Here is a 25,401-nt window from a genome sequence, read left to right as displayed (position 1 = left end):
TTTTGACATCTTTATTCAGCTGCCCCAAAAGTTGTAATGTGCTGTACATAAGCTTAATAAGTCCCAGTTTAAGTAAAGGTATAAACTTCCAAGTTCACAGCATTTACAGTTTTTGCTGCTGAAATCAAAAGCGCAGGAAGATTTAAGAGGTATCCAAGTTCCTGGAAAGGACAGAATTGTAAAATAAAAAAAAAGCAAACAGCAGTTACTTACGATTCTGAAGCATTTGCATAATATGTTCTTTAATCATAGGTAACACAAGTTTTCCTCCAAGGCCACATGCCATCCTGTCCAGTGCACTCTCACCAGCAACTGCATTGCTAAATATCAGTTACAGAAATATCAATAGTTTGATATCTACAATAAAACAAACAGTCCAACAAGGCACAGAAGTGCCGTTTCCTGCAGTTCTAGTCTTCAAACTTTTGCCATCTGAATACACATGAGCCTCCGTAAGTAAATAAAGCATACCCCAACCTAAAAGCACACACACCATGGATGCTTCGGTCACAAAATAATTACTTACCCTCCACTTAAATGTTTATTTGAATTGCCCATTCAATAGTCTCATACCAGAGAAACTTGGGCTTTACTTGCACTGAAGTTAGAGACTGAATTTTGCAACAACTACACATACCTAGAAAGCTGTAAACTAAATTTGCAATGAATTAAGTAATAATACTGGCCAGCATCTTTTTGTCATGAGAACACAAACCAGTTCGGACTTGCTATAAATCAGGTGAACCAGCAGAATTCAAGCTTTAGCACGTAAGAGACCTTTCCTGCATGGCTGCAGTACCACTACGCTAGTAGCATGTTCTCTTGCCAATGACTTGGGCAGAAAACATCCAGTCCAGGTAAGGAATTTGTGGCGCGCTCAGCCAGTTCCAGAACTGAGAACAACCAAACATTATCTGTGTAAGGTGACTTGGTCCATCCAATAGAATTATTCCCTACAGAAAAGCATAAAAGTTTCCAGGACACAGCTAAATACTATTACAGTCTGGGTCTGGCTAGAACTGTAATAACTCAAGGTTATTACAGTCCACCCTAGACACCCATTCTGATGCAAAAACTGAGTAAGGGTTCAGAAAGAGATAAATCTGCTGCCTCTTTCAAGTATCAGTCAGATGGGTCAGAAATAGAGGTCTTCAAACTATTATGCTTGAATCGCCAGGCCTCATTACAAACCATAAATAGCCTAGAAACTCACATGCTGTGAACAAAGGTGTTTATGCAAAGATATTGACAGTATTGTATTTGTTCTTCAAATTAGTCAAGTTCAAACAAACAAGCATCACCAGCAGGACAACAGAGCACAGGCACACAGGTTTTGATTGTAGCAAACTCACTGAAGTTAATGGCAACTTTCATCTGAAATGACATTCCTTGAGCTCTTTCCTTCCACCGTTAATTCATACATTCGATTTGAGGAAATATAAATAGTATATCTTCGAAAAATGACCACACACCTCCCTGCAATGTTTGCAAGGCTTTTGCCAGGGAAAGAGGAAGTTGGATTAACCTTTTCCTCCTTTAGAATTTCACTGCTCTATGAAGTCAGAGCAACAAAAAACTGGAAATGCTACAATATTCCCTGATGTTTTTGTGTAGGCTGACTCACATCCCCCTTAGTCAGATCCGAACACACCCTAACTAGGCTAGAGCCTGGTGATCATTAGCCTGTTTCTTGGACTGCACAAAAATTCCAGTCTTCTTATACATCTATGAAGACTCAAGCACCAGAAGAGGTTAGCATGCACATCAGCTAATCAACAGCTGTCCACAAAGGTGAACTTCAGTGGTGGGAAATGCATAGTAACATGAATGAACCTGCTAAGAGAAAAAACTAACACCACACACACAATCACCAGAGACTAGCTGATGTCCAGTGTTTTGTGTCTAAGCCTCAAGCTGTCCTATTACTTGGAGGGCCAAAGGAGCTACATTTCTCCTTTAGGCTAAGGTTGCAGAGCATAACTCATTTTCTGATCTTTCCTCGCTCTACTTGCAACTTGTAACAAAAAAAGGAAAATTTTCACTCTAAAATCCATAGGCAGCTAACTTGTGTTTAGAAGAACAAAGTTACTCTGCTGACAATAAAGAGAAACTGGCATGCCTCAAGGCGCTGGATGATTCAGAGTACTTACTGCCTAAAGCAGCCCATCTGAATAAACCTCCACACCCTGAAAAGGCTTGATGAGGATTTGAACTTTAATATTCTATTTCCCCTTGAAATCTAGCTGAATGAAAAGATTCAAATACTTGACAAACCTGAATGCAGTGGTGTCTGGCAGTTCTACCTGTATGGCAAAATTTCAAAGTTAAGGAAACAAAACAGGTTAAAAGGGTGAGAGGAGGAAGAAAGGACAGCTTACTTTCAATTCCATAATCAAAGGGAACAAAAAAAAGTATTCCAAGTCACGCAGAGATTGAACATGTTCTTCCATAAATTCCTACGTGTCGGTTTTGCAAGTGTCTTTATATGTCAGATATCTAGTAGAAGTCACTATACAGTTCAGTGGTAAATCAACATCTCTTGCCAATCTTCACAGGAAGATCTCAAAGTGTTCTGTGACAAATTGTTTCAAAACACTAATTACATTTGAGTCTTCAAGGAGATGCCAGATGTGGTAAAAAGTGTCTAGACTGGTAAATGAACATCCGTGTCTTTATAGAACTATGGAGATAACTATCTCCTACACATATTTCTGCTTTCTTCTACTTCATTCTAACTGTATTTGGACAAGAGCAGATGTAATAAGATGCTGTAAACAAACCACTGTCATTCTAGTGAAAAGTTGGAGCAAGCTACAAAGCATTCAGGAATAAGCAAATCAGAAAGACTGGACATCTTTAGTAGATCTTTCTCACCTAAGACACAAAATAAGCTACTGCTAGGCATTCCAAGGGATTTAAAATAATTGCAACATCATATTTTTGAGCTAGATGAAATCCAGCAAGGAATTCCACTATGCATTCTGAAGTCCTTCAAATATAGGCAGCTTTTTTCTTTAACACCACCTTTTCAAGGGCATAGATACAGAAAAATATGAAGAGATTGGTTGTGGATGATTAAACAGGTCAGTATCCTTCAGCTTTAGTTCCAGCTAACTTCAGGATAAGCCCTCAATTTAAAGGGTTAGAAGCACTGACTTCTAAACTGAGTAACATAAATGACAGAAGAAACAAAAGTTTGAAAAGTTAAAAAGTGTAAAAGTGGACATGCAACTTGTAGAAGTAAATTACAGCAATACACAAGTACTGAAAGAATTTACTTATTTGCTGAACAGTACCTAAATAACCTACATACAAACTGTCTGAGAACAGTCATATATACTGCTCATGACCAAGGGAACAAAATTAGAAGAGTTACTTGAGTAAAGAAAAAAAGTAATGCACTGCAGTCATTTGCATCCTTACAATCTGCCTTTAGCCACACAGTCTTGATAATATATTGAAACAACTAGTTTCATAATTACCTGTCAAAATCATCATCTTCAAGCTCATCTGCATTTGCCCAATCTTCATCTTCTTCCAAGTCAACCATCATTGCTAACATTTGAGGAACTGAAAAAAACAAGTTTTAAACTCAGGTTGCTTTCTTAAAATAGATTTTCAAATAACAAGCATAAAATTTAAGTTATCTCCTTTCAAAAAATCATTGAAGAAAAAAGAACTGTTCTTCCAATACCAGACAGCCAAGTCGGTCAAACTGCATCAGCCAATAATTCAGAATAGATTTTCAGAAGAGTATTTTGAGAACATTAAAATCAAGAGTAAAAAAAATTGTGTATTTCTTACCAAGACTCATAGTACAACGTAAGATTTTTTTTTTAAATCATGAAGATGGTAAAAAGTCAATTCCTTTAATAAAGTCTAAGTTCCTTGAAAGAGTTAAAAATAGTATTATATGCTTTAATAACTCAGATATACTTCATTCATTTTACTGAAACTCCGACGTCATCCTTTGAACATTTACTGAGGAAAGAGACTATATTCATTGTAGAAGAATACTCAACCCTTAGTTTTACTAGCATCGTAAGTTTTGTTAACTATATGTACAGTAGTCAGTCAGCATAAAGCTTTACTTTTACAATAAGGCAATGGTTTAGAACTCGAGATCTTTCCCCACTTAATGTAAATTTTTGTTTTGTATCATGAAAGTATCTTGCATATAATCCACCAGTTTTCTACTTCTACCTCTGTAGATTGATTCTGTCTGCTCTTCTCAGTGTAAGTGTTTATAGAGGCTATTACACAATCTTATCATAACATTCAACTACTATGTAATAAGCGACACCTATTCTGAGTTGTTTTCACAGGAGGAAGGAGTGCAGTGATTTGTCTATTGTAAGCCTGCCTGCTCCTGTGCACTTCAGAAGCCCAAGGGGTGAAAAGTATACCTTGCACTTTCAGAGCAAAGTAAGGTGCACTCAAGTATTAAGGTGTTCTTTAGGTATATTTACTTCATATTACACTAACTGCTCAGAGCAGTCATTTGAATTCAACATCATTTATGCAAAAAATCTTCACTTTGCCCTGGAAACAAAAGTTTTCAGTCAAATACTCAACCTTTGAACTTTACACTTTTTTTTTAGGACAGTCCACCACACATCTTGAAGACAGGCATCATAGTTAACTGTCCTTTACAGCAAACTACCTCAGAAAACTAGTACACATACAGTAGTCCATGCTGCTGATGAGATTTACTGCAACCAATTAGGTATACAGCAACTGGTGAATTTCATAATATACTTACACTACTGTAATCCAGAATAAAGGCACAACCCTAAGCAAACTCACCTCACCATACATCTGGACAGATGAGAAACTTCTGGTCAACTGATGACAGAAGAAAATATTGCTCACTGACAGCATTGTAGGGCAAGTATCAAGAAAAAAAAATCAAATTATGGATTGATTTGCTTGACATGGCTATGTATCTTCAGCCAGAGATTATACCATGGCTGCAAAAACCTTCAGAGAACTTTTACATACACATCAAGACAACTTAATGGACACTATGAACTATCTAGCATGATACCCATGTCAGAATTTTATATACTTAATAGTCACTGAAAAGAATTTCCTCAAAAAAAAAGTATTATAGCCCAGAAGCTTTTCAGACACAGACACTCATAAGCACACATGTGAAAACTATGTATCGTCACATCTCTGAAATATGGAAGTCAACCATCATCTGCCACAAATGCTATGCGGTTCCAAAAACCGATGTCATAGTGTTCTTTGCTAGTACAAGCAAAGCTAAGAACAAACTGTCATCCAAAGCTGCCTGGCCATCATTATATCTAGAACCTGCAAAAGCTTGTAAACATGTTGTTTCTTCTTGATGTTTAATATGAATGTGGTTACCAGTAACTACAGTTTCACAAATAAATTTTTAAATGTAGAGTTGTGCATTGAAGTTTCAACATTGTTCCAACAAGCCCTCAAAATTTAATTATTGCCAATATATAGACTGTTTACAAACAAGCTAAGGATGAGCCCACTAAGCCTGCTTCTTGTCAGAACATGCCATGACTCCACTTCCTGGAGACTGAGCAAAACTACAGCCAAAGATAGGCTGCAGCTCTAATTTCTAGGGCAAGAGCAATAAAACACTGCTATCTTGAATACTGAGCTCAAGGAGGGATGTCTGAACCCAAAAGGAATTTCTGAGAAGATAACGGGTACACAGGACACAGACGTACTCCTAAATCAGCATCATGTTCGATAAAACCAGCGTAAGATGACAGTTTTGGCTAAGACTCAGTTCTAGTTGTGAGATTCAAGTGATCTAGTAACTTTTTAGTTGAATGAAAACAGAAAGCCTTTTAAACTAAGGCACAAAACCAATCCTTTTTGGCTACCTTTTTATCATTCTCTGAACATAACTGCTTTACTAGCTCTGCAAAATAAGTGTCTTTCACCTTAGTGATTCATTAATATTAAGAGCAATTTTACAATGGGTTACAAACCAAAGGCACTTCATTCCCACATGGTGCCTTATCTTGATACAATATCTTTATATAAACATTTCATTCCTAAACAGCAACTAGCAACCCAATATAAAAGTAATACATTCTAAAGAGATATGAGGTACTTCTCCACTGTGCTGCCTAACCAGATAAGCTTGTAATGATTTGGGGGACAGGAAGTGTCAAGCGTTAATATTCCCAACAAGCTACAGGACAGAGTGAAAACACAGCATTCTAAACATTTTCAGACTTCAAAATATATTCTAAAAGAATCTGTTCTTTAAAAAACTATTCTACAAGCAAACAAAACTTCTAGTCAATAATTTAAACACTTAAGCCAAGGAGATCCAGTTTAGAACATTTTCCAGAAGTTTTATGATTATTTTAGTGACATATGTATACGTAACTTTCCCCAGCCTGAGCACACAAGTAAAAAAAGTTACCTTTTAACAGATTGTCTTTATGCAAATTTCAGAAAACAAGCAAGAATGTAGACAAATACAAGTGTGTGACAGAGAGCGAAGAGAATCCTTCCAAAAAGCAGGTTACACTGCTGTGTCAGTTTCCTGATCTACTCACAAAAAGGGTTTAAAAGGCAGAGAAATACCAGTGCGCACAACATTGCTGCTGGGGCTGTCCAGAAGACAGTTATTTTTAGTATCTCAAATAATAATGCATGATTAAAAAAGTGCCTCTCCAAAGAATTTACAATCCGCATGTTAAACAGACTAATTAGACTATCTCTAAGTATTTATATAAGCATCTGATTTTTAATTCACAGCTTTAACTCAACACAGAAGGTCAACATGCACGCTGAATTCCTTCAGTCTTCAGTTGCCAGCACCACAGAGTATCTGGCCTACATACCAAACTTCAAACGTAGAACTTCAGAACTAAATGCATCAACTTTTTCTTTTACAGTACAAATTTCCAAAGCCAGCAGAAAAAGCATGAATGTAGTATTTTCCTTGGAAACACCTAATGAAGAGTCTACTGTATTTTTATTCAAATCATTAGTGTAGCTGCATAAGCACAGATTAATTTATGAAGAGTCATACTAAGAAGGGTTTTTCTCCATAAGAAAAGTTAATTCAGTGTCTCCTAAAGTTATCAGCACCAGCAAACTCTGAGTTAGATGTAGTTTTGCCACTGACCACCTGCAAAGTCAGTTTAACATTGTAAAGGAGGACAAATTATTTCAGCAAAGAAAATGAGTAAAATACTTACTGGCTTGTGCAACAATGTTTGTATGCCTCCTCAACATAGCAGCAGCAGTTTCTGACAAGGTCACAATTACTTCAAGCGCCAACTGACGCTGCATGTTACTGAGACTGGCATCTGCACACAACTGCAATCCAGAAGATTAGAGCAAATGATTAGAACAGAAGTTTCGGGGTGGAAAGAGTAATTTTTTTTAATAATTCCTAGCTTTACCTTCAGGCTTAGTTGCAACGTAGGTTCTAAATGTGGTCGCAAATACTTGGGAACAGAATCTGCAATTTCTACAAGGGATTTCAGGACAGAATCATCATTTTGGTAGCAGGAATCATTTACAGCCTATAAAGATGAAGATAAGATTAAATACAAACAAATACTACTATGAATGGGACCACTGTTACAGAAGAAATTTGATTAACTGCATTCTTCTCTCTCTGAATAGTCTTGTTTAGCATTAGTGGCTTAGCACTAGTAGCTAAACTAGTTGAAGCCTTAGGCCGCAAGAACTGACCAAGAGTAAACTTGTTGATAAAACTAATGTTGCTAATAAAGAACTAGCTGAATCTGGCAGTTACGAGCAGTTACGAGCAAAATGAAGAAGGTAAGGACCAAGGAGACAATTCCAAGTGAATGAAGTAACTTCAGAAGAAGGCCAGCCAAGCAACAATGAAAACCAATAAGAAATCAAGAGACCACCGACCAGAATTAAGTGATTGGACTTGGGGATCAGGTGATGGGTGGTACGGGTATAATTGAGAGGCGTGAATTGGGGTAGGGGCCCCTCTCCTGAGGCACCCATCTTGAGCTGTAACCTGAGAACTAACAAAAGACTAATTGGAAGCTTTCACTTGGACTTTGCATTTTCAGCAGGATCCTAGGGTTGGACCCTGCTATGGTGGCCAGTGGCAGTGGCTGGCATGCGTGAATCCATCACAGGTACAAAGAGATAATATGTTGGGTCCAAAACTACAAGTTTTCTACAAGTAAGTTATGGCTCACAATGTTACATGCCACCAATTTTGACCATTATTAGTTTAAATCTAACACAGTAGACAGACACTCAGAAAAAATTAAGGTCACACATCAGACACGCCAACACACACTATGCAAAAACACACACTATGTTTTGACAAGCACAACTTCAAAATGTATTTTAAATAAAGAAAAACTCCTCAAAGTAACTCTGCCCAAAAGAAGGAAAATGAGCCTAACTCCTTTTTACGGTGTTATGCGAGAACAGCTTTGAATAGCTTACACGTACAAACACCATGAATCTCAAGACTAAATAATTTATTTTTTTTTTCCAGACAACTCTGGAGAGCCACCAAATTAAAGCAGACCTTTCAGCCTTCAGTCACAGGACACAGAAAAGAGAAAAAGAATCAAGCTTTTTGCAAGTACCTTTCCTAACCCATAACTACATTCTGAAAAGTAATTTAAAACTTACTTTTAACTGACCGGGTTGATACTCTAGTACCAAAACAGCACAGTTATTCAATGGTGTTAAAACTCTTCTAGAAGTAGGACACGAAAACCCAAACATCCAAAGAAAAAACAGTCTTTAAACACACTTTTGGGGTTTTGAAAGGAATTTCCATTAGCAAAGTATCTGATGTCTTCCAAATGTAGAAACATCTTTTTAAAGTGAAAAGTTAGGTGTTTTTTAATACTTAAATCTAGAATCCAACACTTTTAGTAATGCCACTCAGCCCACACTTCCAACATAGAAGCAGCATCTTACCAGTATCAGAAATGTTGGGGGGGGGGGGGGGGGGGCGGGGGGCGAGGAACCAAACAATCTATCTTGGTTAAGGCCTTTTGAACTAATAGGTACCACTCGCTCTCTGACTCTGGCAAACCATAATGTAAAATTTACTAGGAGTTTCTGTAAAACTCTATTTTGTACCCATTGCAACTTTGACAGTTTTTTAAAGCAAGACTTCTGAAGGAAGAAGTTCAAAATGCACGGTGAGCCCTAAAAGTCAGAGGCACTTTTCTGTATATCAAACATCAACAACCACAGAAGTCAGCTGAAGTTCCAGCTGCTTTTATCTTCACTGCAAGACAAATCTCTTGGACACAAGTTTCAACTACTAGTTCTGAAAGTTATATGCAGGATAACCCTTATAGAAATTGTACTCAAAGAACTGAATTGCTAAGTCAGACTTTTATTTATTTTTAGCTTTTTTACCACACCAATATCTCAACCAAATTAACTTCAACAGCAACAAAAAAAGCATCCAACTGTCTCCAAAGGTCACTCACCACTATTCTAACACATCCCATCTCCTATTTATAAACTCAGATTTTCATATCCATCTTGTGTTATCACAGCCAGAAAACCTAGTCCTTCTCGCAATAGGTACTTTAAAAAGACAGATTTCATAGCATAGTTCTGTGCTCTACATTTGCAAATTAAAGCCTGAAAATGCAAGCCAAGTGCATGTGTTTCTACAGCCTAAAATAGAAGCATTGCAACTTAGATCACACAAAGTAGGCTATTAGTCTGAAGTCTAAAAACAGTGTACTATTTAACTGCCAAACATAAAGACGAATAGCATGCCCACCCCAAATCCTGCCTCACTCCCACACATACAGTACTCAGTAGACAAGGTCCTCTCAGCCAGTTACAATTTTTGAACAACACAATTGCCATAGCCAAAGTCGCAGACAGGGACTAATCACCAAATAGTGACCTCAATATCAAAATACTTATCATGTACACACTAGAGCCCATTTTCAAGTTGAGTTGATCTTAATAAATTCCTCTCAGTTTCCACTTAAGATCAAGCAGAATTGCATCAGTTGTGCCAAGTTTACTGGCTTCCGCAATTTTTCCTCAGCTTGCCACAAAGCACACACAGACAAGGTTTATAGCTTACACTGTCAACAGGAATCTGCTGTACTGACTGTACCAAGAAGTCAGTCTTTAACCTAAATTTAGCCTAATTTAAAATCGCCAAAAGTTCACTACCACTGTTACCACAGGTGCTTAGTTATTTCCATTGTTTTCTTACTATAGAAAAGGAACTGTACTGTGAAAGTGTCGTCCTTCAGAGCTCAAACCATTTCTGTCTCTGCTTTCGTTTACAATAGGCTCCCCCCCCAAACTAAACAACCTTATATTAGAATTCCAACTTTTGCTCAAATTCATCCATCCTAAAAGAGATCTAATTCAGCCTCAGAAATTATATGAAGCTTAAAAAGACATTTTGTTTAGCAAGTTCCTAATTTATCAAACAATAAAGATTGTTTGTCCAGACTGTTGTTCGTACTCTGAGAATCTTTGTTCAGAGTAATTCTACACTTTCCTGTAACGTAAAGAGATACAGGATATCATGAGTCAATTAATTTCCCCAATTACTGATTACTTGAAATCTCCGGGCAGCCCATATTTAAAGTACATTTCAATATCAAGGTTAATTTAAAAGCTGTATGATTTTGAGTTAAATAACTTACAAAGAATTTTAACTCATTTGTCTAGGTAACGCTGCATAAATTAACCAGCATTGAACTATTTTCCTTAAAACCCTATCAATTAGTTTGTGTTTACAAAATTTCTTATTGGTGACTGATGTCAGGCTAACTAAGATTTAGTTAATCCAGGTCTCAGCAAAAATTCATATGCTACACAAATTTGCAGACCAATAATTTACATTCAGATACAGTCAATACAGACAGTAATGGCACATTAAGCGTTACTTGTGTGGTTTCTTACCTGCAAGATTCCAGGTAGCAAGTCTGCAAAATGTTTAAGAAGGGGAAGATTGTGCTCATTAGCAAGCACAAATGCAGCTGCAGCTCTAGCAGACAGAGTCTTGATCTAGAAGACAGGCAGGGTTGGAGAAAGAAACGTGAAGAACTTGTAATGAAACATGCCTTTGTTTTCTTTTAACATTAGGCCTATTACGAGACTACATTTTGTATTATCATTTCCCTTTTACATTTTCCTAATAGATACAGAAATTAGTTTTTAACATGAACTTTTACATCTTGCTTCAAATTAAGGTAAAGCGATAATGAAGATCTTCACCATCTATGTCCTCCATGATACAAAAAAAGTTTATCATATTACAAGGTGGCAAGTATTCCCTAGTTTTGTTTTTGTTTTGGTGTTTTGGGTTGTTTTTTTTTTTTTAAACAAAAAGAAAAAAACTATTGTTTTTAACTTCCATCCCAATTTCAAATGTGTATGCAAGTGTCAAAGTCTCATTTTTCAAAAAGTGTGATTTAAGTGTTTAAAACATGCTTCTCTAAAGGCATGACTTGTGGTACTTTTGAAAATGTTACTCAGTTGACTTTCAAAGGTCAGAAAAAGGAATCCATGGGGGAGCAGCAAACTGAACCCATATACCACAGCAGGGTTTCCTATCCTTGCCCAGCATTTTCCAGAACAAAAGAAACATTTTCAAAGTACAATTCTCTGCACAAATCAACAAATCTGAAGCCTTCCAGAAAAGCAAGACTTGCTAACATGCCCTTACAGCAAAGCGCACACAAACAGTTCAAGGAACTGTCATACATTCAGAGTTTTGAGACACACTGTGTACAGATACTATGTGTAGAGATACTACGTATCTATACTGTTAAACACAAGGGCCAGAAAGAGAGCTTAACCAAGGAGTTTCTGACCCCTCATGCTGCTGGCTAAAACCTCTGGCTCTGCTTTGGGCCACTACAGCTAGGTTTCTCCAAGCATAACTACTAGGGTAGAGTCTGGGCCTAAGCAGTGCAGATATGAGCCAGCCAGTCAGCTTTAGGACCATGAAAATGTTTGACCTTTTGTTTTGCAGCAGGTATAGTCAAAACTTCAGATGTACATCAGTTTCAGGTAATGCAATCCTCTGGTTGGAATCTATGGTTTAACCTTTATGTCTGAGACTACTACACTAAGTTTCTATGCTTAGGACATACTAAAAAAAAAAAAAGAACATAAAGGCCTTACTGATGGATGCTCTTGATCTTGCATACACTGAACCAGCATTCTCTTAATGACCTCCAAATAGTGTTGCTGCTGATTCCCAAAAATCCCAGGAAAATTCCTAAGGATAAGACCAAAACATTAATAGAAATGCATACAGTTTAACCTTAACTATTGTTTTAAACTTACCCATTGTTCAAGCTACAAATTGTAACTGTACATGTAAGAGTTAAATAAACCACAATACAACAGAATAAATGAAATATATATGATTGCTTGTTAATTAAGTTGTGACAGTTCTTAGATTTTTACAGACATGATTTGGCTAACCTGCAAAAATGTTGCCAAGTCTGAAAGCTTACCAGAAAATATGTAGAGCAGCCTCACGCAGTCCCACGTTCTGAGAGCTGACAGAGTCAAATAAGAATTTCAGAACTTCTGGCCATTGGTTGTTGCCATCTTCATCTAGATTAAACACAACAAAGTTTTAGGATAAGCAAACTTAGGAGTGGTTAGATCTCAGTTGTGCAGGGCAACAAGTCATCACTACTGAAATAAATTTAAAAAAACTGATGTGGCCAAGTCACAGTGTAAAATATGGCTGAAATGTTAAATCTAAAGGCACTCAGGAACAGAATACGATCTCTACTTACTGTTATGTAACAGCACTTAAAAAAAGAAACTGATACAGATGTTCAGCATAACATTCATGAGAATTTGAACAAAAGTGGATTTCTAACCTTAATACAATCTCACCTAAACTCACGCAATTTAAAAAACAAAGTTAAGGAATCTTATTGTTATCTGATCAAAGATAAAGTAAACAATTATAGGGTTTTATTTTAAACCATGACATCAGTTAGTACATCATGTGCAAATGTCTACACAAGACTAGAGAAGAGACAAAAAGACAACTACTATCAATACATAAACATCTTACCACAACATCAGCTTATACAAAGTACCTATTAAGTTCCTGGCCAATTCAGCAACAATGTCACAGATTTTTTTCCTCATACTGGACTGCGTTTCCAACTGAATAATCAACAGCAATCCACTTTTGATAGAGGTCTGATCATCAGGTGAAAGAGCTGGATAAACTTCTTCAAAAGCAGAAGACAAAAGACGTCGTAGAAGGACAGCTGCCATTTGTCTAGCCTATTGAATAAGAAAGTACGTATGTTAAAGTGGTTTCATGTGATAATCATGCTCTTATGAGGAAAGACCACTGACATCATGCTTCCAAATGATCAGCTTTCACTGTGTAGACTTGTTTCGTGAATGGAGTACCTCTCAGGCAACAGATGACCATTATGATAGTAAGTAAAAACATAGTAAAGAAACATCAGCTTACAACCATGTTTCTGACAATTACAGCTCTTCAAAGAAATAATCATGAAATCCACTGAGGTATTCAGTTTTTTTCTAGAGCTGAACCTCAGACATATTTTGTGGCAAGTTAAGAACTTAGCTGCATTATTGAAAGATGTTTAAAGCGTATCTTCTTTCTATTTTAAATGGCCCTCTGAGATAATTATGATCCAGATGGGTTTTTTTGGATTAACAAGTGACTTAATGGGACAACTTTGTCAGCCAATTAACCTGTAAACCCTCCTTCACTTTCTCAAACAATCAAATTTCACACTAAAGATTCAGGAACCTAGAGTTAGATTTTGGCAAATAAAACTCTGCTCTGAACAAAAAAAAAAAAAGGCAAAAAACCCAAAGCTCTCAGCCTTTTGCAGACCTATGATGAAACATTTTTCTTTAAAATTGAATTTGAGCATCGGAACCTCAGTACCACATATTACAATCTTCTACACGCTTCCTGCTTGCATACAGCAATTCTACAAAAGTATCATTGACATTTCTGTATTTATTTCCAATTATACAAGAACTAGAAGCAAAAAAACATGGCTGAGTAATTCAAAATGAATAGAACAACACGTGCAGTAAAGGCAAAAAGACACATGAAGCACACTGAACAACTTAATAAATAATAACCAGTGTTTCTAGAAGGACTTAAAAACCACCCCCCAAACTTCTAAACTTTAATATGTGTAACAAAACCTTACACATGTCAAATCCTTAAAAAAAAAAATCCAATGCAACATTAACTCAATTTTTTTCCTATTCTTATTTAATGTGTACTTGAATAAAAAACAGTTTCATTTACAACAGCCTTTGGAATTAAAAAAGGTTCAATGAGCAGCAGAGCTAACGGATTCCAATTTCCAAAAGATCTCTCAACTATATTACTACAGCATAACCTATAGATGAGAAACACAAACTACTGAAAAGTCTGAACTTCTAACATATCCTGTAAAAATCAGGTATTGCTAGAACATCACACAAGATACCATTCTTCTTGTGTTCTGCAGTCTCCAGACTCCCTGTGCCTTTTTCCAATCTACCCAGCTCTCTTCTATACAGCTAAAGAGTAGTGCACACAAAGTGACTCTATACCAGAAGGGAAGGACTAGAATTGGACCTTACTCTAGATCATGCCTTATCTCCGCCTCCTCAACAGCTCCAGTGTGAACCAAAGCCACCACATATGTAGAATTAGTAGATTCTCCTTAGTAGATCTAAGGAAGACAGCAGGTGAACAAAAAGGGTCACAGAGCCCACCATGTTGTAGCTCCCGCCATAAGCCAAGGTCCTCTAGCAGTAGGTCATCACATGGGGAACATGAGTTAGGAAGGAGGAAGATTCTTTCCCCACTGCCTCTGGGAATCCCATGAACAATGTGTCCAGAAACTTTAACGGTACCACAATATAGTGGTCTCTTTCCTTCTCGCATCCCTAGAAGCACCAATATCGTGAAAGATTAAAAGAAGCCTTGACTGGGGAGCAAGTTTGCTGGGACTAAACAGGGCACAAACTCTGATGCAATGTTTTCTCTTACTCAGGGCGTTGTGTTTCTGTGCATGTTCTCTGACATCTCATAATGACTGAACTCACATTATATTCATTCTTTTCCTGAAGTAATAATAGGTAGCCAGATGGGGAATACAGCTTGTTTTCATAAAGCACGTAGTCTCAAAGATAAGAATTTCCACCTCTGAAGAACTTAATTTAAAATATTAGAAGACTGACAAACACAGACTGATTGCAAAGTGAAAACATAAGTAACAAGGTATGCAGAAAGACACAAGACCAGCACTACATGAATTAGCTTGTTACTGTTATTAGCTTAGAAAAAAATTCCCAAATTCCCTAAAGCAAATTCAAATGTTTGAAGAAGTGGCAAAAGAAGCAATTGACTTCTAATAATAAATGGCATATTTTCCTCAGCAAATATCCACCTATATATGAAAGTTAACATTGTCAATTTAATTATGATGAACATGGCTGGATTAATGGCAGTTCTGGGGCTGTTTCTTCTGCTTTAAGGAAGAAAGTATGTATTTTTCACACACATCAAAGGCTCTTCTATATTTAAGTATTATTATATTTAAGTATTACAGGATATGTACCCACACAAGCATTTTAAAATCCCACAACTTAGCGGCTATAGCTTTTAATGAGAACAGGAACAATGGGCGGAATAACCCCATGCATCAGTACAGGTTAGGGGCTGACCTGCTGGAGAGCAGCTCTGTGGAAGGGGACCTGGGAGTCCTGGTGGGCAACAGGATGACCATGAGTCAGTAATGTGCCCTTGTGGCCAAGAAGGCCAGTGGCATCTTGGGGTGCATCAAGAAGAGTGTGGCTAGCAGGTCAAGGGAGGTTATCCCCCCCCCCCATCTACTCTGCCCTGGTGAGGCTGCATCTGGAGTACTGTGTCCAGTTCTGGGCTCCCCGATTCAAGAAGGACAGGGAACTGCTGGAGAGGGTACAGCAAAGGGCTACAAAGACGATTAGGGGACTAGAACATCTTTCTTATGAGGAAAGGCTGAGGGACTTGTGTCTTTTTAGTCTGGAGAAGAGAAGACCGAGGGGGGATCTTAACAATGCTTATAAATACTTAAGGGGTGGGCGTGAGGAGGATGGGGCCCATCTTTTTTCAGTGGTGCCCAGTGACAGGGCAAGAAGTAACGGGCACAAACTTGATCATAGGAAGTTCCATCTAAACACGAGGAGGAACTTCTTTACTTTGAGGGTGGCAGAGCACTGGAACAAGCTGCCCAGAGAGGTTGTGGAGTCTCCTTCTCTGGAAGATACTCAAAACTCACCTGGATGCACTCCTGTGCAGCAGGTGAACCTGCTCTGGCGGGGGGGCTGGACTAGATGATGTCCAGAGGTCCCTTCCAACTCCTATCATTCTGTGATAAAGTGTACATCCTCAAAGAACTTCCATCTACCAACAAAGCATAAAAAAAGCAGAATTCTCTCCTAGCACTGGATTCTTCTGCATGTCTGAATTACTGAGGGGCTCACATACAATCGGAATGTCAAAGGTATTAACATAAAAGGTAGTCACAATACTCAAATTTCACCATACCGCTTCTTATTAATAGAATTTACAGTGCTTTAAAAATGTTCTAGGATTTTATGGATGATGGAACCAAGGCACAAGAAGAAAACCAACTTGCTGAGCAGGGCAGCAGAAGAACTATGAACAGAAATCTGGGATACCATGTTCTACACTGGCATTCAAAGTGTGCAGGTAATCCTACACATTTTGTAAGAAAAAGAATGACCATATTGTGTAGCACAGTCATGGTGATTTTCACTTTTGTTTTACCGTTCCTTTTAATTCCTCAAGGAGGAAAACATGCATGGATGGAAGCAATCAATATTTAGGTCCAAAGATGGTCCTGCACAACCTCATTCAGGGATCCAGCCCCACGGGGAATTCAAAGCACGCAGTGCCCAATGTTTGCATACAACTCAAAGGCAGAACTGTGGTGCATCAGAAGTCCAGGGACTGGCTGCCTTCCCCTCCAAATGCTGAACAGGAGGCTGCCCACAGCAGTGGTTTTCAGACTAAGAAATGCAACCCCTTCATGTGACAATACAGAGAGGGGGATGGGAAAGGTCAGAGCCCTCTAAGAGGGCTGCAAGTACAGCAGAAACACAGTTTTACACAGCATTTCTTACTGTATTTCACAGTACTTGAAATTAGTCAGCTGTAAATTAGGATACAATTGAAAACTGCCAATCTGGAATTAACCAGGAAGAAAACAAATGCAAGAGAATATGGAGAACTTCTGTTCCTCTCCAAGATTTAGGTGGTAAATCAAAAGGAAGAAGCCTCTAACACCTCAGACACATTCTGAGAGCAAAAATCATCAAATAACCTGAATATATACCACCTTTCTGTTCAACCCTTTAAAATAAGGAAAAAAAAGTAGTCCTAACTTCATAAGAGTGAGACTACAGGTTCAGGAAGCTGGAGACGCGGGTTCAAGAGCCTCTTTAGCCTGAGGTGTACAAACTTGCATATCATCTGGCAGAGAAGCGTTCTAACTCCGAGGTCATGCGCCTCCCTCCACTTCTGTGAACAGTGTTACTCTGCTATCAGGAAAATATGAAATGAGAACAGAGGGAAAAGGTGTTTATTTCCACAGTTTAGGCATTTCGTTAGAGGGAGAAAACCTGTTATACAGTTAGTTTTTAAAAGTTATTCCTCATCTAGCTTAATGTTTTTTTCCATGTCAAACGCAAGGGGTCCTGGGAACAGGATCTGAATCCCTGTTTCTCCATTTAAATGCCAAAATTACTAGGCTGCAGAGTCAGGATTCCCTCCACTGCTGTCCAAATAGTCCTACGAATCTTGTATTCTCTACAGCACAGCAGCCTAGCTCCTGCAAACAGGATGGAATATTTTCTTCAGCCTAGTTTTCTTGGGAGGGGGTAAAGCAATACAGAGGCTTCAGGATGAACAGGGATCTGAACCCAGCTTTCCCATAGCCTGGGCAAGGCATCTTTAAAGTTCTAAGGGTTCTTCCAGCAGCCTGTGTTCAGTGGTGCCAGCACATTCGATGTGCTCAAAGGACATATACCAGGCCCAAAGTCCTATCCACTGGTGACATATGCACTATTCTGCCCAACATTTGGATCTGCATGAAACATATGCAGACATGAAGTGCCTAGCTGTTCATACCAGCACCATACTGAACATGCACAGAATGCTTCCCTGCATGTTTAAATGCAATGTTTATATCAAGCATGGGGATGACTTCACTTAAGCTCTAATTAGGCCACTATGTATTTGGATTTACAGGGAAGAGAGGTTGTTGGCAGGTTTTATTAATCAGGATTTTTTGAGTCCAGCACCTCATGTCTACCTAAGTTATGAGATAACATTTAAACCTTTCTTTGATTTATCCATTGGTGTAGTTAAATGGCAAGTTATTCTACAAATGTTAACCTTCTACAGGTGAAACGTTTCTTTGCACTTGAGTAAGTTGGACGCCAAGTCATTGGCAAGATTCTGAACAAGTTTTAGACTGGGCTGTCTCCTTAGGTGATGTAAGGGGAATAAAATCAGTAAATATATGGAGCAAGTATTTATTTATACAAGCATGACTGTAGTTGCCAATTCAGACTTATCAAATGCATTCAATACAAAAGAGAAGCATGTGCAATGGAGCTATGACTTCTAGGGCATAGTATTATCTTCTGATGAAAAAGGGGCAGCGGTAGATCTTATTTTTCATGGCAAATTCAAATACAGGAGGGACTGCTCTACAGCGTTCTATCATTTGAAACACTTTAGAGGGGCAGGAGGGAAAACTACATAGCTCTTATGCAACCAGTTGCTAGTATAATATTGAAGGATTCTGCCAGAAGAACATTGCTTTGTAGGTAGATAAGCATCAGTATTAGTAAGCTGATACCTACTGAGCATTAAAAAGCACAAATAGCTTCTACCTCTAAGCTGAATACAATCTACCAGAAGAGATCATTATCCAGAGAGAAACAGCACACTTACACTCTCCTTACAATATTGTTCAGAAATTCTACATGCTACATCCTTCTGTTGTTCAGTAAAACTCTAGATTTGAAAAAAAAGTCAAACGTGTTTACTTTTAAGTGACTCTGAAGTTTGTAATATCTTGAAAACTTAGTAGTTCTTCACTCTGCATATTCAAGTGAAAAATAGTTTTACCAAGAAATACTATACCTGATTGCTAAAGTGTGGGAGCCTTTACAAAATTAAGGAATAACTAAAAGGCACAGTTACTGTATGCCCACAGAAAAATTTTATATAGTGCTTAGACTGTTCTCCATTCAGTCTATAACACTGCTAGATGACTTAATGAGCATATCCTCCCCAAACAGGATAAAATGCAAAAGCCATACGAATAAAGCATGCAAAACAACTGCTACCTTATCTTCCCCCAATTCCAATTTGAGAAGCACAAGACATTTCAGACGATACGTAAGTTTAACACATTTAGGCACAGGACCCCAAAATGGAAAGCATTTCTCAGCTGTAACTTGAAGGAACATCACAGTAACAGTCATATATTAGTTACACATTTTAAGGAAAGAACACATTCGTTAAGCAAAACACACAACCAGAAAACAATGGAGATCTAAGCAGTCACTTCTGAAAGACTACTTTTGAAACTAAATATCCTACACCAAAAAGTCTCATCTAGTGAACCTGACATGCAGCAAACCAGAGAAGTGGTCCCTCTACACATGTGCAGTAACTTAGGACGATTCAGTTAATGCCCTACTTGTTCATTTATCCCAAAATGACCGACACTGATTTCTTCCCCGCTTCTCCAGGTTCCCCTGAGTATCTGCAGAATTCAAAGATTATTGGGACATACCTCCTCAGCAGCAGCAGTATTCCTGATTGCTTGTAGGAGGAACGTGATCTTAGATTGACCTGGAATATTCTCATACGTCTCCTGCGTAAAAAAGGATGCAGCTTATTGTAGACAATTACTAGAAAGCATGTGTTAAGCATTAATATGAATTGAATTCCCTTTTAAAACAATTTCAGTAACCATCCAGTTAATAGAAAATAACATAGCAAAAAAATTAAACCTATCAAAGTAAAAATTTCTGACCTATTTTAAAATCATGAGTAAAGTCTTAGTTACCTAATAAGACCTGCCAAATGATCTACATATGCATTTGTGGCCACTTAAGAGATCAGTTATGAAATACAACTTAAATGGCGCATGTATCCTCCTGGAAATACAACGTATACAGAACACGTATCATCCTGGGAATCCATCGTAGCTTCTATCACATCAAAGGATTAAGAACTTTGGAAGCCTGAGACTGAACTATGACCAACAGGTTAATAACCACTGACAAATGTATAGTCCAAAAATTTGTTCAGTTCTTTTTTTGAACCTTTTTACAGCCTTTACAATGTCATGTGGTAGTCACACATCTCAACTACATATTTTGAATAAGAACGTCTCATTTTTAAACTCCTGCCTGAATTTCAGAAAGACAGACTATTTAGTCTCCCCCTTACGGAAACCCTCTTAATAAAATGGAAAGTTTAATGCGAAGTTCAGTTACATTGCCTTACACATTTCTGGCGTGTAGTTCATTCACTATGGCTTTTTAAATTACATTGCTACTTAGAAGATAGAGTGAGCACACAGCATATGTAGGTAAGAGCAGGGGAATTACAAGCTGAAGGACAACCACTTAAAACATTCAGAAATAGTTCTATACTTACTAACTCTGAAAGAGTTACTTTTTGTGGACACAATCTTGAAGATAAATTACTCCACCCTTTCCAAATATTCACTATCCCATCCTGAACTCAAGGAACAAGCTTACTACACAAAGCCCAGGTTCATTTCAATCAGTTCCCTGCATGCCTACTTCCCATTCTTACCACTGCAGCAGCTCTTTCTAATAGTCTAGCAAGTTTACACACCTTGACAGTATACCTGCTATTTTCAATAAAGTAGTTTCCCCATCACATGTTTAATATTAGACATCATCTTCCTTCACTTTCCGTACCTGTTTCCTAGTAGGCCTCGTTCACGGACTCAATTCTTACTTCATATTCTCTCTAGTTGCTAATATACACTCACAGTCAATGAGACTGAATCCCCAATGAATCCCTGCATTTAATCTAATCATTTCATGGAGACCGCAAAATTAAATGAGGTTTAGGGTCAGAATAAAAAGGCTTCTCAGATTAACCATTTCCATGAATGTGTATTGCACTATTACCTACAAATGTAAAGACACATACAGAAACAAGAAGGTTCCCTAAACACAGGCCCAACAAGGACCTGAAGCTGTGCCTTCATGGACAGCTGAAGCCCTGTAAAAGCTGGCTTCCCTCATGCCAATTCTGATAATAATGAAATTCTATTTTGAGTTGTTTCAACTCACCAGAAATGGCAGCAACCTATCCAGTTGTTCACTGGCATAATTCTGTCAGGTCAGTAAAATGGATTCAGAGGACACTAAAGAACACCAGGGCCAGGTAGGCAAGAGGAACATACAGCCAAAACCAGAACGTTTCCCCTGTGCTGGTGGAGGACTACTTTGCTGGCTCCACCCATCTTACTACCAGCTTGGCTACGCCCTGACTATGTACCTGGATCCTGCTACATCTTTGCTGTGTTCTTTTAGTTCACAATTAGTTCCCCAGCTACCTTATCCAGAGGTACAAATTTCTTACACAGCATGACTAACTTTCAGAATACATGCAAGCAAATATCTATTATCTACACTTAGTACTCATGTTCTTCCAAACCTGAGAAACGTATTTTAAAAAGAGCATAAAATCACCAAGACAAAGTAGATACAAGTTTCCCTATCAGAAGACAGACACACAAATAAGAGAAAGACAGGCTTTTATAGTAAATAGACAACATTCCAGTAATTTTTCATGGGAGATAAAATGAATGAACCATGTTCCAGCAAACTGGTCAGAATAAGTTACGAGTATGCTAGCACATACATAGATCCATATACATAAATACTTAAATAAAAACAGCTTTTAGGTGATTAGACTTTCCTCCTCCCCTTCCGTTTTTTTACAGCTTTCACTACACCCCCACCAAAACAGGCTATGACTCTACATCTCCATCAAGTCTAGTCTTCAACATAACACCCCTCATCCTAATTTCAATGACCAGACAGAAACGACCCAAGTCCATCTCCTTCAGTTCCCTGTCCATCCATTTCTCATTCTCACTGGGTTTCACTAGACTCAAATGAAAACTTGCTATTCAATTTACCTGCAGTTATATGAATCTCTATAGTATTTAATATTGCCTTCCAACAGTAAGTACACTTTAAAAAAGCTGATTGGACTATGCAGATGTTTAAGATCAACTATGAGTCCTGTATGATTTTAGTAAACAGATATTCTAAAGGCTATGCAATACTTGTCTTTCGTCCAAAGAAATCTTACTTCAAGAAACAGACAACTTAAAATAAAAGTCAGCCTACCTACACTACAGGGAGACAGATTTGTGTTTCTAGGTACAGGTTCGCTAACCCACCATGAGAAAGACTGAGCTGGGATCTTCACAGCTGTGCATAGTGGAAGAATGAGAAGCAACAGGCATAAATTGAAAAAAGGAGGTTCAGACCTCTTTGCTCTAATGAGGACAGTCAAGCAGGAGCGGGTTGCTCAGAGAGCTTGTGCAATCTCTATTCTTGGAGGTTTTCAAGACCCAACAGGACAAAGCCCTGAGTGACCTGATCTGACCTGATAGCTGACACCGCTTTGAGCAGAAGATTGCACTACAGACCTCCTGAGGACCCTTCCATTCTGAATGATCCTAACCCATAACAATACTTTCAATACACCTTGGAAATATGCAGAAACCAATGCCAGAGGCAGTTAAATAAGTAGAAATTATATTACTTGCTTGTATCTATATAAGAAACTAATGGACTTGAAAGCTTGGTAATCTATAAGGACAATTAAGATTTCTTACTCTGATTGACCATAGTGCATATGTATCTATAAAGATTAAACAAACTCCAACTCAGTTCCAAGCAAGTTTCTGACAGAATATGCCAGTCGTAAGAATCTAAGTTTTAGACTTTCTTTTCCAAGAATGTTTTATTTCACAGGCATTGTGACATAGCTGTCCAATAAATTTGCTTTGTTACAATTTTAATACAGTTCAAAAAGTTGTGAGAAATGTTGCTATGTTACATGCAGGCAGTTGAGAAGAGAAAGACATTGAGCTCCCAGGGGATGGCCTCTATTCCATCCCTATGTTCAGGAGTGTGGGAATAATTCTTGCTGCTTCTCCAGAAAGTGTTTGTAGTAACCAATATTGAACTTCGCTGGGTTCCTAAAAACGTACATCTCCCCTCCTTCTCAGTCCCAAATTATATTTTAGGAATTTTCACTTCAGCATCAAGAACAATACTACTTTTTATTCTTCGCCAAACAATGCGCTGAACTCTGCTGACCGCTGAAGTGATGAGAGTGATAAAAGACCCGATGCAGCCATGCAGTGGGAATTCATGCTAAACCTAGACGCTAGTATTTAATTCAATGGGAGAGATTGCCCACTAGGCTTGACAATGGAGTCTTAAGCATGACAAGAGAGAAAGAATTAACGTGGCTTAGCCATCACAAAGAATTTTAGCTGAAATAACACATGTGAAAAGTTTTTGCTGATAACAGAGAAACTCAGTATATTGAAAACGCTTCTTTTAGTGAAATATTTCTTCGCTGACGAAACACTTGAACACACAGCCCATCCCGAAGTTAAAAACCAAACTACCGTGTGGAAAGAGAAGAAGTCCTCACGGGCGGGGGGGAGGCTGCGGCCCTGCTCCTGCCCCAGCGCAGGCGGCACCCGCGGGGGGCGCGGACCCTCTGCGAGGGCCGCCTCGGGAGCACAGAAACGAAGCTACAAGCGCAGCTGCCCCCCGGGGCCCGGCGGAGCGCTTCAACGATGCCCCTCCGAGCCGCGCACCCACGGAGGGCAGACACCCGCCCTGACCTCGTTTGGGGTCCCCCCTCCCCCGCTCCCGAGCCCGCGAGCACCGGCCCTACCACCCGCCGCCCGCCTGGCCGCCCCTCCCGGCGGAGCCGGGGCCGCGCTCCGTCACGCCGGCCAGCCCGGGCGGAGCCAGCCCAGGTCCCGTCTCGCCATGGGCAACGGGGAGAAACAGCCCCCGGGGGGGGCGCGCGGCGGGGGGAGCGGACACAAGGCGGCCGAGGGCCGAGCGGTGCCAGACACGCAGCGCCGCCTGGGGGGGGGGGCGGGAGGCGAGACCCCTCGCGCCCTCACGCGCACAGGCGCGCGCCAGCGGCCGGAGACCTCGCCCTCGCCAACGGCCGGAGCGGCCCCCGCGCCCCGCCGGGGAAAACAGCCGCAACCGCCGGCTCCTCCGCGAGGGCCGGCGCCGATGGGGGGAAGGCCCGGGCCGCCCCGGCAGCAGCTGGTGCCGCTGCTCACACGTGGGGCTCGGCCGGCCGCGCCGCCTCCCTGCCCCCCCTCCATCCCTCCGGCAAGGTCTGGGAGGTCTGACAGGCCGGCTTGGCGCCCAGCGCCGGGGCGAGGCGGACCCGTTACCTCGGCCTGCTTGCGGACCGCATTGTCTGGGCTGAGCAGGTTGCCTAGGAGAAGGTAGAACTGCTGCTGCTCCTGCTCCGCCGTCGCCGCCATTGCTGCGAAAGGGAAAGAGAGCGAGGCCGGCCGGGCGGGGACAAGGAGGCGGGGGAGGCGGGGAGGGGGAAAGCCGGCCTCGCCGCCAGCGGAGGGAGAGGGGGCGGAGCCGCAGCCGCAGCCGGAGCCGGAGCCGCCGCCGCGCTCTGCTCCCGGCTCCCCCCTGGGGCCGGCCGCGCCAGCCGCACTCTCGAGCGCTCCCATTGGCTGCGACGCACGGGGCCTCGCCCCCGATTGGCCTGGCTTCCCTATGACGTCCTGGCGACTCGGGGCGAGGGGGAGAGTGGAGAGCGACTGAACAACCGTCCCTGAACGGGGGTTTGTCTCCTCTTGTCTCATTGGTGCGCCTCCGGGCCGGAGGCGGGAAGCAGAGGCGGGGGAGCGCCCCGAAGGGCACTTTCATTGGCGGGAGGCTCTGGCAATCTCGGCGCGATTGGTCAGAGGCGCGGTCGGGCGGTGCGGAAAGGGAGGGGTCGCGCCGGGACGCCGAGCTGGGGCAGGGCGGTGGGGGAGGGGAGGGAAAAGAAAGCGCGGGAGATTGCAAGGCGCCTCCGCGCGGGGTGCCGCCTTCTCCCTCTCCTGCTCGGTGACGTCGTGCTGTTGCTCCGCCCCCTGCCCGCTCCTTCCCCCTGAGGGAGGGGGGTAGAGGTGCCTGTGAGCCCCAACCGCCGGAGCGCTGCTGGGGGGAGGCTGTGCGTTACCTCACAGGGCGGGTAAAGGCACCAGGGCAGTGCCTCAACCAGATCTC

The 25,401-nt window shown here is 40.4% G+C and overlaps 1 protein-coding gene across 1 annotated transcript in view; it reads right to left on the bottom strand.

Moving 5' to 3' along the window:
- Positions 1-24,675, bottom strand: part of IPO5 (importin 5) — a 46,079-nt gene extending 21,404 nt beyond the window's left edge. The window contains exons 1-10 of the mRNA XM_059826612.1: positions 24,561-24,675; positions 19,854-19,934; positions 13,086-13,278; positions 12,483-12,585; positions 12,145-12,241; positions 10,918-11,022; positions 7,416-7,538; positions 7,209-7,329; positions 3,483-3,570; positions 214-320 (exon numbers count right to left, since the gene is read on the bottom strand). Of these exons, the coding sequence (XP_059682595.1) occupies positions 214-320; positions 3,483-3,570; positions 7,209-7,329; positions 7,416-7,538; positions 10,918-11,022; positions 12,145-12,241; positions 12,483-12,585; positions 13,086-13,278; positions 19,854-19,934; positions 24,561-24,653 (1,111 nt within the window). The 5' untranslated portion in view covers positions 24,654-24,675. The remainder of the gene's footprint in view (positions 1-213; positions 321-3,482; positions 3,571-7,208; positions 7,330-7,415; positions 7,539-10,917; positions 11,023-12,144; positions 12,242-12,482; positions 12,586-13,085; positions 13,279-19,853; positions 19,935-24,560) is intronic.
- Between the last annotated feature and the right edge of the window lie 726 nt (positions 24,676-25,401).

The sequence above is a fragment of the Gavia stellata genome, chromosome 1 (genome assembly GCF_030936135.1).
Source record: "Gavia stellata isolate bGavSte3 chromosome 1, bGavSte3.hap2, whole genome shotgun sequence".
NCBI lineage: Eukaryota > Metazoa > Chordata > Aves > Gaviiformes > Gaviidae > Gavia > Gavia stellata.
Note: the sequence above shows the minus strand (reverse complement) of the source record. Positions and strands in the feature narration are given on the sequence as shown.